The 19,808-nt window shown below is 41.7% G+C and overlaps 1 protein-coding gene across 11 annotated transcripts in view; it reads right to left on the bottom strand.

Annotated features, from left to right (window-relative positions):
* The window catches only part of MGAT5 (alpha-1,6-mannosylglycoprotein 6-beta-N-acetylglucosaminyltransferase), a 330,522-nt gene that overhangs the window by 196,319 nt on the left and 114,395 nt on the right, over positions 1-19,808 (bottom strand). For 4 of the 11 annotated variants that reach the window (XR_010150065.1, XM_009443346.5, XM_063791119.1 and 1 more), the window contains exon 2: positions 4,016-4,395. Coding sequence is in view for 8 of the 11 variants with exons in the window: in XM_009443346.5 (XP_009441621.1) it covers positions 4,016-4,256 (241 nt within the window). In the remaining 3 variants the exon portion in view is untranslated. Of the gene's footprint in view, positions 1-4,015; positions 4,399-4,481; positions 4,630-5,445; positions 5,570-6,333; positions 6,394-19,808 lie in introns of those variants that run through there. The other 7 variants (XR_010150064.1, XM_009443345.5, XM_054679006.2 and 4 more) reach the window with 4 other exon arrangements.

The raw sequence follows: 19,808 nt of genomic DNA, 5'->3' as shown, positions 1-19,808 counted from the left end.
ACACACATACACACAAAATCCAGTAGAGAGAGAGACTCACCCAGAGACTATCTAGGTCAGAGACTGATAAACATTTTTGGTAAAGAACCAGACAGTAAATATTTAGGCTTTGCAGTCTGTATGACAACTACTCAACTCTGCCACTATAGTGCAAAAGCAGCCATAGACAGCATATAATCAAATGGGCATGGCTTTCTTTACAAACACAGGTACCAAGGAAGACTTGGCCCGTAGGCCATAGTTTGCTGACTCTGCCTTAGACCATGGGAGTCCTGGGAAATAGTTGAATCAATAAGGAACTTAATCAGATGAGTATTTAGAATAACGATGGTGACTGCTGATCAATGGATTCAGAATGTTTCAGATGTTTTATGAAATAAATACTGGAATTACCGTGTTTATCTGTTATTGCATTTGTTACAAACAAATGGGAGTGGAGGTGTTCCAATAAAACTATTTACACAATCAGACAAAGGTCCTGAATTTGGCGCATAGGTCATAGTTCACCGAGCCCTGCTGCCTTGGAATCTCTAACCAGAAATTCTAATAAATCAGCAATCATCTAAAATCAGCTACTACAATCCCTCAAATACCTACTGTATACCCATTTATCCTAAAAACCTCTGATTATACCAATATGGGGATGAGATAAAGAAGGAATTTTTTTCTTCTTTTTGCTGGATTCATTTAAACCAGACACAAATCCTAGCCATACAGGATTAACTCTTCACTCTCAAAGCAGATGTGTAGGCAATGTACTGCACATAGGCTGCATTTATGGCAAAAAAAAAAAAAAAAGAGACTGCAAACTAATGGCCCATGCATCCACATCACTGTTCTGCCAGCCCAGCTATACCATTGAGAATCCTACAGTCTCTGCACCACCATGTGACATTAACTACCAGAGCTGCCTGCATGTCACACAATGTTACTGATACTGACAGATTCCAAGGGAAGCATATATCATCAGAATGGCTCTCCAGCTTCTAGGACTGGCCCTGGACTATACTAACTAATCCCTAGTACAATCCTCTTGTTCAATCCAAATTGTTGGTGCCAGAACTGGAAACCAGGGGGAACACTAGGCTTTCAAGTTTGAAATAACTAAAACCAGGCCAGGCACAGCAGCTCACACCTGTAATCCCAGCACTTTGGGAGGCTGAGGCGGGCAGATCATCTGAGGTCAGGTGTTTGAGACCAGCCTGGCCAACATGGTGAAACCCCGTATCTACTAAAAACACAAAAATTAGGCAGGCGTGGTGGTGTGTGCCTGTAATCCCAGCTACTCTGGAGGCTGAGGCTTGAACCCAGGAGGCGGGTGTTGCAGTGAGCCAAGATCACACCACTGCACTCCAGCCTGGGCAACAACGCAAGACTCCATCTCAGAAACAAACAAACAAAAAAACTAAAACCAGTTATCTGCTTGATAACATCCTTCAAAAGATGATGTCAGATAGCGTTTGTGGTTTCCACTCTTAGTACAGTTCTCCAAGGTGGCAGGAAGGGGATAATTATCACATGTCTAAAGACATTTTGATTGTCACAACTAGGGAGCTGTTACTGGCATCTAGTGGGTAGAGACCCCTGAGATGCTGCTGAAATCCTACCACAATCAAGACCTATTTACACCAAAAGTCAATAGCAAATGAGACACTGTCTTAGTAGGATCTTACCATGTGATAACCCCCCAATACCTCAAGCACATACATACAAGTCCAATAAAAATTCCAGAAACTCAGCTCCCAAAACCACTTTGATACGTTAAAGTTGATTGGATGAAAGAGAAAACTAGCAGTGTCAGTTAGAGTTGCTGATGTGACCTGTTTGATTGTTTCTTTGTTGTTTTTGAGAAAAAGACAAATTATTTTGCTAAGGTTCATCTACGAAAGTAAGTTGGAATAAATAATTTCTATAGTTTCTTTGAGATGCAAAGTCTTATGATTACAGGCATATAAGGTGGCTGAAATTCTAACAGCCTATTCTGGGATTTTTTTGTAACTTAAAAAATAATATTTCTGTGAGGCTGAAAAGCTAAGACCAAATTATTGTCCTTTAAAATGTGGGGAAGCCTTCCCTATGAGATTTTTATCAATACACAAGAAATACAAACAGCCAAAACAACTGGAGAAATTTAAAGCCTATAAATTTGCTATTTGTAGGGCTTCTTCTTGCCCATGGAAAAGGTTTGACAGACTGAGAGAAACAAGAGAAAATTACCACTGAGCTGTAACTCTTTCCCTTCAAAGCTGTAACATGAAATGCATACAACCAGAAACTTTAAAACTACACCTGTGTTACCTGCTATGTCATATACATTGGTAACACTAATGGTGACAATCAGCTTTATTTTCTGTTGGTTTATCTAAACTACTCTGGAAACGTGACACAAGTGTGAGTCAATGAGCAATTTTAAAATGCAACTCTAGGAAAAACTACCTAGTTACTTTTCAGTGTAAGCTCCCACAGTGGAATCCCATTTTTTAAATCCATCAGTTCAAAAAAGGTACCATTTTTTAAGATATATTAAAAGCCAATGCCTACAGACACTTTTAACAGATTAAATGCAGAGAGTGTGATTATTTACATAGTAAGAACTAGAAAAGAATTTCTAAAATGTTCCTCAGAAGTAAGCACCTTCTAATATATACACATACACACACACACACATACACATACGTGTGTATAAAATTTTACATACTTTTTTAAAAACAAGTTTTTTTCCCCTTTTGGAAAGAAAGAAGCACATGTATAACTGAGTATGATTTCCTGTGTCTGAACTCAACCTGCACTGAACTGAACTGTTGCTGCACATTTTTGGGAATCACGATTTGAAATCAGCATACTTCAGGGCACCTTCCTTGAGTGGGTCACAAAACACAACTCTACTTTCTCCACCTCACCTAACCCCATTCTTGTATCTCATCTATACTATCAGGGAGACCACTTCAGTGAGACCACTGAAACCTCAATTCAATGATCAGACTCTTGTCACTCAACAACAGGTCATCTTCTACAGACCAAGTCTGCTCTGCAAAACACAGCATGATCTAAATTCCATTTGCAATTTTTTTCTAAGTATTTGTGTATGTGTATGTGTGTATATATATATATATATATATATATGTATGTATATATATGTGTATGTGTATATATATATGTATGTATATATATGTGTATGTATATATATGTGTATATATATATATTTGTGTGTGTATGCAAAGTATCAGAAAAATACACACTGAAATGTTAATTGTGGTTATTGCCTGGAGTAGTAGACTTATGTGTAATTTTTTTCTTTTTTTGCTTGTCTACAGCTTCCAACTTTTTCTATATTAAACATAAAAGAAAAATAAGTTACATTCCATATGTGTATTTTTTTACTCTTTCTGATTTCAAAAAGAATTCTGAAAAAAATTCTTTAAAGAAAAAGCAACAAGTACACAAAGATTCCTTTCAAAGTGAGGGCAGTTAGAGACAAGGGCAAGAAGAAGAGCAACATAACCTCAAGAAGCCAAAGGTTAAAACTCACCAGCATGCAAGTGCCAGTGTCATATTTATTAGCTGGAGGGAGGAACACAATTGGCTCTAAGTTTACTGGCTTCCATAGAACATTCCTCCCCATCCTCTTCACCTCACCCCCACCAGCCTTAATTAAGTTTTGTTTAGGGAAAGATGAGAATATTTTTCAGCATTCCCTGAACTCACTCCCACACGAGATCACATGGTTCCTGAAATGTGTTCAGGGAGAAGGAGCTAGCTGCAAACACAACCAATAGAGCCCTAACTATACTAACCCACTGACTCCAGGGGAAAGTGTGTCTGCATACACCAGCTCAGAACCCCCAAAATGGCATTGCTTTAATTTCCTAAAGATGCCTCTCTGTGTGCAATTCACTGCTTATGAAGGCAGTGGCAAAGGACATTCAGTCCATGACAAGACCATATCTGGGAGCTTCTAGGGCCATTTCAAGGCCAGGGCACACTTTAATGGAGAGGTCCCAGAAACAGTGCTTACCATAAGCTGTCATGACTCCAGCGTACGGCCCATCCACCACATTCCTGTTTTCTTCTGCCAGTGCCTTGATGTACCTTTTGCTGAGGTCCAGGATCTGCTCGCGCAGCATGGAGCTGCTTTCAGGCTGAGTTCGCTGCTGGATGGTAAAGTGCAGAAGCATCATACCCCAAATGAAGCCAAAAGTCACCAGGAAAAAGCCCAGCTTCTGAGAGGACAATTTCCACGGAGTGAAGAGAGCCATTGCTCTCTGGCAACTTCACCTGTCCTCGGCTCTTAACGCGTAGAAGATAGACACAAATTCATGGTGTAGGTTGAGTGTGAGAGTCTGCTGGTCTCACTCTGGCTCCTGTGTCAGCTGGTTGCCTTTCCTCACTTCCATTCTGCTGTGAAGGAGGAGAAGAATTAGCCAAGTGGTCATGGCACAATACAGCCAAATAAACCAGAAGCCATGTTTTCACTTGAATACCTCTAAGTAAAATGTCAACTCTTAAATTTGCTGGTTCAATATCTTATGATTCAGGAACTGTAAGCTGAGGGGAAATCTGGCTAGGCAACAAGAAGCTAAGCAATTATGAAGGGGGAAGTGTGCGTCTGCGTGTGTTAACAGGTGTAGTGGGGCTGTTCCAGCCTGGACCAAATTCAAAACAGGAAGTTTGTTTTGCAAGGTGGGGAGGAGACAGAAGGATATTTCGCGGAATCTCAGCAAAAACCCAAGCGGAGGGTGGAGTCATATCACCATCAGGCCCTTTTGTGTGCCTGTAACTTAAGCTTACAAAGTCATTATTATGTGCTTCTGGCAAGGACTAGAACATGCAACTGGTGAGGTGAGCAAGAAAGTGGATGCCCCCTTGGGGGTAACTAGACAAAGAAGAGGTGCATTGCTACATCTTATTTGAGCATGGCCAGCTTTCACCATCAGTGTTTAGTGATGAGATGGCTCTCTCAGGGCCACCAGGCAACCTCTCTAGGTGCACCAGCACAGAGAAGATATGCCAGAGGTACAAGCAGGGGTATTGCTTTCCCAGCTACATGAGGGAAAGCTACACCTCACTGCTCACTTGCATGCTGTAGCACAAGAAATGTGGAACACCTGGCAGGCAGATTTTCTGTGGTTCTCACTTTCACTCCCACCATGAGGCAAAATGAGACATTAAAAGGCAGAGAAGTTTCAATATTAATGCAGCCAGATCCTATCTAATGCCAACATAGACCAGGCCACTCTTCTCAATCAGGGCTTCCCAACAAGTAGGACCTGAGCATAGGTTGCAAATGGTTTCCGGTATGCCCACCCCTTCAGCCAGAGTCCTGGGCCCAATACCAGTCAGCTTACGAATAGCGCCATTTTCTAAGTGCCACTCAAGGGAGAGGCTGAGCAATGATCCGATCCCTTATAAGGGACTAACCCAGGATGTACTTCAGAGTGTACATACATGCTTCAGTCAAAGGATTCTTCTTTGCAAGCAGCCCAAAAGAAAATGGTAGCAGGATCTTGAAGCAATTAGCTTTCAGAGCCCTGGATCACTGTTGGTCTGCCTCTTACTATTTTCCCATTGCCTATCAACAGAGTAAAAATAAATTATAAATTCTAGCTATGTCCCAGACATTGTGACATACAATCTTTTGTGGCTTTGCTCACTGAATCCTCAGAAGTTCTGTATGGTAAGAAGTATGAATATTATCATCTCTGTTTTATGAGAAACATGAGAAAATAAAGGCAAAAGGTGATTAACTTGGCAAAGGTCAGCCAGCTATGTGGCAGAGGACTGATCATCTAGGCATGGCCCAGGGGTTATTAAACCATGCCCCACCTTCCCTACATCATCCTCACTCCCCCAACAGCCTGTTTGTATATGGCAGAGAATGATACGTATATGCTTAATGGGTCATGAAAAGCAATAAAAAATATGTAACAGGTACTCTTTGTAGCCCAGAAGGCCTAAAATATTTACTATCTACCTCTCAACAGAGAAGGTTTGCCAACCTCTCAATTCTAGACCAGTGGTTCTCCAAATGTGGTCCCAAACTCAGTAACGGCAGCATCACCAGTGAGAAATGTGAATTCTCAGGCCCCACCCACACCCACTGAATCAGCAACTGAGGAGATGTGGTCCACAGCCTATACTTTAACAAGCCTCGAGGTGATTCTGATGCACACTCATGTTTCAGAGCCCTTGACCAGGCAGCCTGATTCCAGACCCATACATTCCATCACTATTCAACACCCACCACAATGCCTATTAAAATGAGGCTCAACCTCTGTCTTGTACTATCATAACGTAAGTTCCTCTGCCCCATCACGCCCCTCTCCCACTACGTACCTGCTGGTCTGCTCATCACCATAAACCCTGCACATGCTTCCTGAGAGGCTTCCCCTTCTTCACTCGGCTGCTCCTCCCACCCAGCTGGCACATGAGTGCTCTCTATTATGCTGACAATCAAACCCAGCCTGTTTGCCAGACCCCAGCTCTAGTCCCACCACCTGCCTCAGACCACTTTCCCCAGGGCTCCAGCCTGCAGTGTTCCTTTCCTAGTCTTATAACACTTCTCTGACAATGGAATACTATTCAACCAGAAAAAGAGAGAGAAATCCTGTCTTTTGCAGCAACAGGGATATACCCGAAGGACATTATGCTAAATGAAATAATCCAGGCACAGAAAGGCAACTACCGTACAATCTCACATGCAGAAGCTAAAAAGTTGCTATCATAGGAGATAACAGAACAGTGGTTACCAGGGGTGGGGAGGAGACAGGGGGATGAGGAGGGAGTGGTCAATGGGTAAACAGTTACATTTAGGAGGAATAAGTTCTGGTGTTCTATTGCACAGCAAGGTGACTATGGTTAATAATAACGTATATTTCTAAAAGAGACAATTTTAAGTGTTCTCACCACAGAAGTAATAATTATTTGGGGGTGATGTGCATGCTAACTATCCTAATTTGATCATTTCACAATGTATATGTGGATTGAATCTCACATGGTACTCCATTATTATGTATAATTATTGTATCAAATTTAAAAAAAATTTTAAAACAGGGAATAAAGGAGTATTATGAGTTAAAAACACCTGTCTACCTTGGATTGTTCAAAGTTTCTATGTGGGACTCTATGACATCCTTTAGGGAGCCCCTCCCCACACACACACCTTCTCAGAGAAAGGCACTGACCACGGTGGCACAATAAAGTATCTGCTAAATCAATATGTCGCCTAGGGCACTACAGCACTTTATTCAGCCCGTCTAACTGCAGGCCAGCCAACCAGCACCTGCCCTCTTTCCTTCCTCCACTCCGCTCCGCGCCAAGTCTATATTGAGCATAAGCTGCCATCAGGCCCTGGTGACTGAACAGTGAACAAGATGGAGTTTCTACCCCACGGGAATTACACTCTGACAGCCACATTACGAACTAGGTGCTGCACCTAGCTCCAAGGGAATTGGCTTTTTTTTTTTTTTTTGATAACCCATACTCATTACTCATTACTTAATTTTGCCCCAGGGCTGAAGGAATTTTCCTAGGGCAAGCCAATGAGGTGCTATATCAAAAAAGGTGATTTTCTTTCACTATTTTAGTAAAGAGCCCGAATCACTGGTAGGAATTAGCTGTCCACTTTCAGACAGGAAACCCCACTCTACTTCCTCAATTAACCCTACTGAATAGGCTGCTCAAGCTATGGAGTTAAAACAAAGGAAAGATCAAGGGCTAGGAACTGAACAATAGCTTCCTTAGAAGGCAGAAGGCTTCTTCTCTGCCCTTGCCTTGAAGAGGGTCAGACACATCCAGATGGTGTATCAGAGGGGCAAAGAGATGGCCAAAAAATCTCAGCCTAGGTAAAATTATCCCAGTTCAGAGACATGCAAATTTGAAGTGAAAATCCCTAGCTATGAGGAGTTCAGAGTACAGTTCTGATTAGTGAGGGCCCAGATTTTAAGTGACTATAGAAGTGCCAGGAAACTTCTCTTCTCCAGTGGTACTTAGAGCTTGAAATAATAGAAGCAATATCAGCATACACACAGCACACAGAGAATCACAGAATGCATCTCTACAATTCCTATTAAAATGACAGAACTTAAGACTTTTCAAAAGCATTATTCAGGAGACACCCCTATCTCTCACAGTAACAGGTGGACAATGAGGAGGAAAAATGAACAGCCATCCTCATAGTCTTGGTGCCACAAAATGACAATGAAGATCATCAGGAATGACCAGACAACTAATGAGGAAGCCCTAGACTAACAGTGATCAAGAAGTTGTTGCTGGAGCTAAGAAGATGCCTACCTCCAGACCTTCTAACGGCTGTGTCCTCTAGCTAAGTCATCCAATGGGCACAGTGGGACTATACAGTGGATCTCAGAAGACCTTGTTGCCAACCAGAGTAATGTCAGCTCATGGCCGTGACTTCATCAATTCACTTCCAGAAAAAAGTTTGCATCAAGTCTGTTTGCAGAATTAGCCACCTCAATATGCATCCCCTCTATCCTCCTACTTCCTAGAAGAGTAGCAATCACCTTGTTCCTTCCCACTGACGCCTCAACACAACAAAATCACCTTCAACCTTTATAAAGATGGTTAGAGATCTCTGGCAAAGAAATGTGTCAATTCTCCTGAAAGAAAGAAAAAAAAAAGCACATGAAAAGATGCTCAACATCATTAGTCATTAGAGGAAATGCAAATCAAAACCACAATGAGATACTAACTTCACACTCATAAGGACATACAGATAAGAACAAGTGTTGGTGAAGATGTGGAGAAATTGGAACCCTCATCTACCACTGGTGGGAAATGTCAAATGGCGCAGCCAGTGTGGGAAATAATCTGGCAGTACCTCAAATAGTTAAACATGGAGTTACCATACGATCCAAACAATTCTACTTCTAGGAACTCTCCCAAGAGAAATGAAAATACGTGTCTACACAAAAACTTGTACACAGAAGTACTCAGCAGCAGTATCCATACTCAGCACCATTATCCATAATAAACTAAAGTAAAACCAGCCTAATGTGCATCAACTGAGGAAATGGAAACAAAACTGCCATATCCATGCAATTAAATATTATCTGGCTATAAAAAGGAATGAACTGATTATGCTACACATAGATGACTCTTAAGAACATTATACTAAGCAAAAAAAAAAAAAAACACACATTGCATGATTCCATTGATATTAAATGTCTAGAATAGGCAAATCTGTAAAGGCAGAAAATACATTAGCACTTGCTTAGGGCTGGGGTATGGAGAATGGAGGAAATGAGAGGTGATAGCTAAGGTGTATAGGGTTTTTCTAGGGGGTAACAAAAAGGTTCTAAAATTGTGGTGATGGGAGCATACTTCTGTGGACATACCAAAAGCCATGGAGTTGTATACTTTTAAATAGAAGGATGGTATGATATGTGTATCATATCTCAAAAAAAAAAAAAACTGTTAAAAAAAAAAAGCAAGTCCACCTCTAAAGCTATGGGGAAAAGGAGGAGGTTGGCTTAGAGCAGGCAGATGAGTGTCATGGGCCTAGCACAGCCAAGACCAGGGCAGGAACTAAGGGCTGGCCATGGGCCTAGCAACAGAAGGAAACCACAGTGATCTACTTCCAGTTCACCACATATGACCGCTCTTATAACCTCTGGATCAACCTTACAGGCTCCTGGCCAGGAGCCTGGCTTCAGATTGGCAAATGCCAATTTCTCAACCCACCTGAGAACACTGAGCAGCAGCCCAGTTCCAATGGAGTGAGAACGAGACCAATGAAGCAGTTCCTCCAGGTGGCCATCCAACATCCCTGGAGGCCCTATTTCTGACACAAGGGCCTGCCTCCTCAGAGGATAAACAAAGGCAGAAATGCCCATCCCTTCAGAAGCAATGCCAGCCCCAAGCAGAGATTTGGTCTCTTCAAATAGCCCTGCAGGACAATACCATTCCATGCGCCACATTCACATAGGACAGCGCTGCTCTAACTTAGTGGTTCCCAGACCTCTCTGTCCTTACTGTGTACCACCTGAGCTACTTCATAGTCATCATTAAATGGTGGCTAAGGAGCCTACATTTAGCTTCATCCTGTACAGTAACCTTCAAGAAATCCTAAGTCACTGTGTCCACCCAATTTCCTTGGAAAATCCCACCCACATCTCCAGCCTCCAATCTCACCCCACCTCCTGCATAAAGCCTCCAGGGGCTCCCTAGACTGAGGAAAGCTCCCCTTCCATAGAGTACTCGTAACTCATAGCAGTTCGTGCTCCTTCCTTGCTCTACAGGACAATCCCGTTTCATCTCGCCTATGGGGTCTGTGAGTCCCCCAAAGACAAGAAATGCCGGCAATGGTCATGCCTTGCACACAGAGGGTGGTCATTAAGTATTTGCTAGATGGAAGGACAGGATGGTGGAAATGAGGTGAAGAAATGCAAATTAGCAAAGACCTCCAAGACCTCCTTCTGGTATGAGCCACAGAACCTGGGCATTCTGACAATACATTTGCACCTTACCTTTTACAAGATTTTACCCTTAGTAGTGAAACCCTTGAAGAGGCAGGGTTAAACTAAAGTGGATGTGATGGTAGTCAGGTATTAACAGAGAAGAAAACTGCAAAAAAACACTCCAGAAGAAAATTCTAGGGGGGCAGGGCAGTGAGATTACAGAAACAAAATATGTCTAAGACAAGGGATGGAGGGGAAAATACCTGGGAACCTTTCTTGGAGGCCACTTGTCTTGTCACTGTTATGCTGAGAAGATCACAGAAAATAAGACCTGAAAGGGTGACAAGGAGGAACTGAGAGAACCTTGCATCAAAAACCTGAAAATCTCTTATCTGCAGCTTGTTCTACCATTGGCATTGTGTGATCCTAAGTGTGTCCATCTCAGTTTCCACATGTATAACATGGAGAAAGTTCTAGAAACACAGAACACTGTTAGAGCCAGAGGAGTAGGGGTGAGCAACTGAGTTATTGGTTCTCAAACTGTGCTCCAAAGAACATCAAAGATTCATTCACAGAGATGTTCCAGAGGTTCCACAAATGTTTCATTTGACTTTTGGTTTTGTTTAAAATGTTTTTAAACATTTTTCAAAAAAAAAGTTTGACATGCCAAATCCTAAGATACTAGAGACAATCAATATATGTATCAATTTATATCGCAGAGACTCAGCAAAACTGCCCTGGCTACCTCCATACACTGAAGTTTGAACTTCAAATTTCCACCTTATTGGTCACAAAACTAATGCTCTAGTTTTGTGGTCTAGTTTACGTTTTTTTTTTTTTTTTTTTTTTTTTTTTTTTTTTTTTTTTAAATTCAGGCCCAGGTATCTATTCACATGAAATTGTATGACAAAAAAGCACTACCCTAATTAAATGCCAGATGAGAGTTGGTCACACATCTTGAAGTTCCAAGGCTGCTTGCCTGACTCCCATATTTTAAGTGACAACTGTCTTTAGATGTTAATAATTCAACTTTGAAACAATTTCTACTACTTCTCTTTTCAGCCTCCATCTCAATTTACATTAAAAGCAACTTAGAGTGCTTGGTAAGTTATTCTTTAAAATGATAGCCACTCCCATTCATAATTGGATGAATATGGACTGCTTCTACTGTGAACCAAAACACAGTGCAGAAATCAACTGGGTGCTAACCTTGCATTGACTGCACAACCTCTTACCAAACTCCTGGTTTTGTGCTCACCACAGAACCACATCTCCCTGGTCTAACAATCAACTTTAACAGGAAATATGATAAATTAAAATGTATAAAATACCTTTTTACAGACTGGAAGACAACGTCTGGTTTTGCTTAGGAAAATATCAAATGCAAACCCTCAATTTACAGAGGAAGACCCTGAGGCCAGAAAATGTTATGTTTTCCAGTTAGAATCAGAATCAAACCAGCACCCCAATTCCTGCCTAATACTACATGGCCTCCGCCAAACCAAGCTGAGTCTACCAGCTGCATGCGGAAACTCAGAAAGGAAGAGACCTCTCCGTATGGAACACAAAACAGAAACCAAAGTCCAGTACTATTAAGAAGCCGTGAGTCTAATGCAATGTCCCACCAACCTCAAGGGTTGAATTAACACATGAAAGGGAGAAAAATACACATTTACAGGATTACTGGTGTAAGAAAGACAGATGGAACGGGGACGGTGGTGGGGGGCAGTCTTCATCTCAATACAGTTGGTGTTAAAAGGAGAAGCAGAGGAGGAGAAGGGACAGGCAAAGCAGCTTTCTCTTCTAAAATAAATCCAAATTCCTGGGAAGAAGCTCTGAGGTCATTCACTCCCCCAGATGGCCCAGTGCCACCAACCTGATAGAGCCCACTCAGCAGGTGCCCAAAGCTCAACTGTGAATCCCTGACAGCTCTGATGCCACCGACTCTCTTCTAGCTCTAGGAAGCAAAGGAGCTCAGGAGCAGGCAGGGTGCTGCCCAAGAAATAGGTATGAACAGAGACCTTTCACTTTCAGGACCTGGGTCCTTTTTTTTTTTTTTTTTTTTTTTTTTTTTATAAACAGGAAAAACACATTCTAAATGAAAACAGTCTGTTCCCTTTGGAACTGGCTAAACTAGTCTTATTTTAATTAACTAGCTGAAATACACCTGCTAAAAACAACACACCTTTGCTATCTTGGGAATACTCTTTGAATATCTGGGTTTTAAACAGCCCATCCCCTCTTACATTTGAAGTGATCAAAGCAAGACAGTCCTGTACCCAGAGTTTTAATTCACTACGCTACACTTGCATTTTTCCTGTGGGCAGAGAAAGGAAAACCTCCAATGCCACCCGCCTGAAGCGCATATTTGTCTTGCAGTTATACCACCCACTCAGTGGAGTTCAGGGCTCCATATCTGGCATCAATAGCAAAATAAATTTCCAAACACTGTTAACAGGGCTGGTGAATCTGGGTCCAGAACATGCACTCTTCTTCCTGCCCTCTCTATTCCCAGGTTCTGCCACACCTACCCCAGCTGTTCTCTGACATTCACAGGTATAAAGAAGACAGATGGAAAGGGGATGGGGGTAGTCTTCACCTAAATACAGTTGGTGTTAAAAGGAGAAGCAGAGGAGGAAGGGACAGGCAAAGCAGCTTTAGAGGCAAAACAGACCACTAGAGGGCGTGGGTGGGGTAAGAGAAAACCAACATTTGATGATTTTATCCTGACTTAGTCTCTTGGATGTGCACATTACTGGCAGGTGGACAAAAGGGAAAGAGGACAAGAGTGAGAAGGAAGCTGTGGTTGCTGGAGCAGATAAGATCTTCACATGTTCTATGAGTTTCATTCACCAGGCCCATACGATATTCACAGTTGACAGAATTTCCTAACAACAAAAAAAGGCAACAGCGGTAACTCCAAGAATTCTGAGGGGCTGGGCGCGGTGGCTCACGCCTGTAATCCGCACTTTGGGAGGCCGAGGGGGCGGATCACGAGGTTGGGAGGTCGAGACCATCCTGGCTAACACGGTGAAACCCTGTCTCTCCTAAAAATACAAAAAATTAGCCGGGCGTGGTGGCAGGCGCCTGCAGTCCCAGCTACTTGGGAGGCTGAGGCAGGAGAATGGCGTGAACCCGGGAGGCAGAGCTTGCAGTGAGCCGAGATCGCGCCACTGCATTCCAGCCTAGGCGACAGAGCAAGACGCTGCCTCAAAAAAAAATAATAATAATAATTCTGAAAACAACTACTAAACCAAAACAAAGCACGGGTCCCTGAAAAATGAAATAAATCACTTTAATCCAATGTTTCTCAATCTTTGCACAATTGACATATGGGTCTGAATAATTTTTTTGTTGTGGGAAGCTATTAGAGGTTTAACAGCATTGCTGGCCTCTAGCCACTAGATGCCATTAGAGCCCTCCAATAACCCTCTATAACTAGAGGGTTGTGACAATCGAAAACTGTCTCTCAACACTGCCAAAACTGCCTCGGTTGAGAGGGACTGCCTTACCAATCAACAGGATCTTACTCACCCACTGGAAGATGCTCAGACAGGTTCTGCCCATGTAACTAGAATGCAGAGTGAGAGAGAAGCAGACCAAGGTGAACCTGGGAGTCCATCACCACCCCTCAAGACCAGCAGGCTCAGAAGCCTGTGCTGAGGCTGTGGAAGGCCTCAGAGTGAAGGAAGGTGGCCGACTGCTGATGCTGTCTCAAGGTGACTGATAAATGAGTCTCATTTTCTCCACATCTCTCAGTGCTGTCTGGGCACTGACTGAGAATCTCATTCCTAGGCTAGCTGTGCCCAATTTACTAATGAGTATTAAGGCACTGGGCCTCTGCTCCAAAGACCTGGTCCATAAATCAATGAGCACAGGGAAGAAGGCTTTGAGCAAGACCAAATCTGGATGATGCTTCATCAGACAGCCATTAAAAAAAAAAACAAAAAACGCTAGGATTGTCACCTGGCATCCGGCCCAGGAAACCATGAACAGGCTTTAAGATAGGTTGATAATGACTCTCTAAGAAGAAAGAAAGAATCGTCTGTGAAAAGATCACACAGCATGTCAATTTGTCAGGTAGGTCTCCTTAATGTTGAATGAAAATACTCAAAAGATTTGCTTCCACTCTCAAAGGACAGTAAAGCCACAAAGAAATTTTATAATAAGTGTAAAATGCACCTTTTCTCTGAGGATCAGACTTCTGGCAACACTCTACATCTAGAAAAAAAACCAAGAATGACAACAGGCCAAAATGGCCCCAGTAATAAAGAAAATCACAGTCACAAAAATCACCACACTTATTTCAAAAATATGGGTAATGCCTTCAAGATAAAGCTCATTATTTCCAAATGCTTCCTAAGCCCTCCAGCCCAATTACCCCGACCCCTAGTACCCCTCTCCTCCACCTCGGGAGGAGCACAGGCTGGGTACTGGCCTACCCCAGGAGTGTTCTAGCTGCCCTATTTGCAGAAAAGGGACAGTCCTCCCCAAATCTGATTTGGTTAAAAAAATGAACTAGCTAAGCAGTGAAGAAATACATATGTGTGCACACACATGCACAATCTGAAGTGACCACTCAGGCTTATCCAACTTAACCTTATAAAGAATTTCTCATCACTTCTAAAATAAGGTTACAGTAGTCAAGCCACTCAATCGCACAGCCCTAAGCTTTAACAGACCCAGAGTCATAAAAGTCAAGGTCTGAATTTTCTTAGGGAAGAAATCATTGGTTAGATGCTGGCTGATAAGTTCACTAGTTCCTTAATGTATACACCAAGGTCAACTCTCCCAAACACTGCAAATAACTTGGGTCAGCCTGACTGGTTTCTGGTCACAAACCCTCAGTTTGCACAAATGATAAACCAGCTCAAGTTAAAAATGGAGCTTCTCAGGAGAGTTTCTTGCCCTCAGAGCTTAGGACTGACTAAACCAGGACCTCCCAACCATGATGTACATAGAATCACCTGGGCTGCTCTTTAAAAAATAGAGATGCCCAGCTATCACACCCAAAGATTTTGATTTACTTTGTCTGAGGTGTGGCCCAAGCAGAGGTATTTTTATTTTAAGCTGCTTAGATGATTTTAATACACAGCCAGGCATGAGAACATTTAAAAGACATTCTATAACAACTCTATTGGCCCTATCTAGTGAAACCCAAAATGTGATCCATTCTAGAATTTTAAGAGGTAAGCTCTCTGCTCTTCTCCCACCCCACAAATGTAGAGTCACTGGCTTACTAGATAATTCATCTGCCAAGGTAGGCTTGTTTTCTCCTTAAAGGAATCACAAACTGGCCTTAGGCCAATGCCCTGCCTGAATAGCCAGACTTTCAATAGCTAGTCTACCACAGAGCCTTGTTAGATCATCCCACACTATGGAAGGACTTGTAGAGAATAATGCTGAACTAATACAGCTTTTATTAACCTCTCCTGGGCATTTGGCTCCAAAGATGAGAAATGATTTGAGGCTAGCCTAAAAGCCTCGATGTCTACAATGCTTTTAGCAACTAGCACCTCTGTAACATTGCTACTCGAACTCTCATCTATGGAAAGGTAGCACTGAAATGATCTGGCAGGTTGTTAAAAATGCAGAATCTTAGGCCCAATCCCAAAACAATAGAATCAATTGGTGTTTATAACCAGACTGCAAGGTTACTTGTTTTCACATGAGAAGCACTGCTTTTTACCTTATCTAGGATAGTAAGAGCAGGGGCAGATCAGATCCTAATTTCCAGTGGAGGATAACAGAGAACATGGCACAATTCTCCTTTTCATAACACGTACGGAACTTATATTACTTTTGAATAAGCTGGATGTACATCCTACTGACACATATCCAGCTGAGATGAGCATTATATACATAAATGGCATAGTTTAATCACTGTGAACTAGGAGTCCTTATAGGACAACTGGTCCTACTTTCTAGTTGCTGACAAAAAGCAAACATTTTGATCCATCAGGTTAAAAATGAAGACACAGTTTGGATACATGTTTTCCAAACATCTAACTCTGATAAAGCAGTAATTCCACACAGCAAAGCGCCTTATGCAGCTACCCAACACACACCTTGCACTGCTCAAAGTTCAACATCGTGGGGGTTTGAGTTTTTGTTGTTTTATAATCCAAAGTGCTCTCTTTAGAACAAGTGCTTTGCAATCACAAGTACTTTCCCAGTTGACTTCAAAGTGAAATAGCCTTCAACTGAGATAAGCATGCTCATTAGGTCCCTTCATTCTGCATAAGAGTATTTCAACCAATAGTTAAAAGTTTCTGGAAATGATTCTAATTCCGATATTTTCCAGGGTACTTCGGTGACTTCACAGCCCCTGAAATCTAAGTTTGGTTGAAAGAAATTGTATTTGAATGATGACTTAAGGGATACACAATCCATCCATTGCTCTAGGTCGGCTTTGCCCAACCTCTTATGTATGACCTGTGAGGCTTTTAACAGTAATATATGATCTCTCTCACTCATACACACACACACTTCCACCCCTTAGGAACTTTTCAGTCATTTCTCAGTGTTTACATATATATGAGAAAGATAGGATATTAAAGTCATAATCCATTTCTGAAACAAGGTATTGAAAGTTTATGAAGTTCATTTTGATACCATCTTTGCTAATGTTCCAAATGATTAATGGCAAATTACCATTTGCCCATTTAACCTGTAATACACAGCATTTAACTTAATTATGTCGGTAAAAAAGTATAATTTGTCAATAAAATTCATTCTGAATTTATATACTTGTTAGTACATATTTGGTGTGGGGACCAAATGCATATTCAAAACAGAGAGCAATCTACTTACAACCCCCAATTAGACAAAATGTCCCATGTTTGCATTTCTTACATCTGGACTTCAAAACAAATCAAAGAGTTTATAAGAGAACTCATTGCTTCCTTTGAACATGTTTTCCGGCAGAATGTTCACCCCATTTCCCAGGAAGAAACCATAGTGGGGAATTATGTCTGCTCCTTCTTTGGGGTACTCACAGTTCTCCCAGAGGGGGAAGGACAGGATTTCAGCTTGAACAGGCTGCTGGACACACTCTCTGTTCCTGCTCCCATGGGTTATATGGGCAGAGCCCACCCACAGATGCTCAGCCATCACCTGGGTGGCTATGAAGATTACATTTAGGGTGGATAAGGAAGTCTTACATCCAAAACACATCTCCCAACTTCGCTTTACACTAATAAAACTGGTACTGTATTTTAATTTTTGTCTAGCTTCTTCTGTTTCCTCTAGTTCAGAATCCAGAAGGGAGGAAGGATGTGATTAACTGCCATCTCCAATACCTTGAAAGTTTATTTTTATATATTTTTTCCAGTTGTGTTTCTAAATATCAGGCTAAGACAGATGGTTTTCCAGCCGCTATTTGAAAGCATTTCTCAACAAATAACACACTGCAGGTGTATGAATCTTTAGTCCTAATAAATTAAAAGACAAAATGACTATAACAGTCATAATATTTTCTATTTCTAAATATTGATTTTTAAAAAAATACTATCAGATATGCCAAAAGATTTCAGATGAATGCAACTTTTGACTACAGGGAAAATAGCACGAGGAAAATCAACAGAATTCTCATATACTCCTCAATAATTTATACTTCAATTTAACTTTTCCTAATGCATCCTGTCTTTAAACAACACTCCATTAAGAACATAAATTTTTTTTATTATAATGCAACATATAATGGTCCAAAACCTCACAGACTGCTAGTGCAGATCACTCTTCTGACTACAACTAACCACCATATCCAAGCTCTTAATAAATACTGGTAGGCTTTCACTCTTCCGTCTTAAGGGGAAATCAGAGATTATATACGTAAATACATACTTTATGTCCTTCAAACATACAAATAGTAAAAAAAAAAAAAAAAAAAAAAAAATCACTTTCATTTTAGAATGAAAGCTCAGGGCACCCTCAAAAATCCCTAGGGGGTGAGAGCCACCAGATGGGAATCACTGCTCCAGCTGTTCCAAATTCCCGCATTTGGCCTGACCCTGGACCACATGTCTTACAAGAGATCTTCAAAGAATGCGTATTTGACCTTAAATATAAAGCAGTAAACGAAAGAAGAGAAAGGCCAGGTGAAACACACCATTGGGTTTACTGTAAACATGTCAAAGGTTTTGCTCATTATACACTTTATGTATCCATGAAGACTTCGGAAGAAATTTTTTTTCATCTTCATATCAAGAATATTCATCTAGGTATCTGAACAACCAGTTGGATTTTACTAGATCGACACACTACAACATAACTGACAGTGCTTCCCTCTTCAAGAAGGCTGGCAAGAAAAGCTCACCATCCACTTCCAGAAGTAAAGTGGACTCACTAATTTTTTGTATAAATCCCACTCCTGACTCATTTTCCTACTCTCTTCTCCTTGTCTTTTTTCTTACTTAATGGTAAATGTATTTTTATCTTCTTGTATTACGTTTTACTCCTTTTTGGAACATATCATAATTATAAACAAAAAGAGCAAGATAGCTATGGTAGGCAGAATACCGGCCCCCCTAGATCCATCCACATCCTCATCCCCAGGACATACATGGCAAAGGGAAATCAAGGTATTAGGTGGAATTAAGGTTAATCAGCTGACCTTAAAAGGGGAAAAAGAGTCTAGACTACCCAGGTGGGCTCAATGTCATTACAGGGTCATTAGAAGTGGAAGAGGGAGTCAGAGGGTAGGTAAGAAGGATGTCAACAGTCTTTCCTTAAGACAGCTCAGACTATTAAGTGATTTGCATAAATCAAGGTTATTGATTTAACAAGTCTGGTTATTTGGTTTCTCTGGTAACCTTTGGTTCTATTCTAGTAGTAATCAGATTAGGAATTTAAGAAGAATGAGGGAGCTCCCCAACAAAGGTGACAGCCCCAAAAAGTAATTGATAATACTGAGGGGGAAACCCCAAGATATATAGAGCAGAAAAGAACAGGGCTGGGCGCGGTGGCTCGCGCCTGTAATCCCAGCACTTTGGGAGGCTGAGGTGGGTGGATCATGAGGTCAGGAGATCGAGACCATCCTGGCTAACACGGTGAACCCCTGCCTCTACGAAAAATACAAAAAATTAGCCAGGTGTGGTGGCATGTGCCTGTAGTCCCAGCTACTCGGGAGGCTGAGGCAGGAGAATCGCTTGAAGCTGAGAGTCAGACGTTGCAGTGAGGTGAGATGGCGCCACTGCACTCCAGCCTGGGTGACAGAGCAAGACTCTGTCTCAAAACAAAAATAAATAAATAAATAAAACACGTTTAGGGCAATATTTCTTTTTTTGTTGTTGTTTGTTTTTGAGACAGAGTTTCCCTCTTGTCGCCCAGGCTGGAATACAGTAGTGGCATGATCTCGGCTCACCGCAACCTCCACCTCCTGGGTTCCAGCGA

This window comes from Pan troglodytes, chromosome 13 (genome assembly GCF_028858775.2).
Source record: "Pan troglodytes isolate AG18354 chromosome 13, NHGRI_mPanTro3-v2.0_pri, whole genome shotgun sequence".
Classification (NCBI taxonomy): Eukaryota; Metazoa; Chordata; class Mammalia; order Primates; family Hominidae; genus Pan; species Pan troglodytes.
Note: the sequence above shows the minus strand (reverse complement) of the source record. Positions and strands in the feature narration are given on the sequence as shown.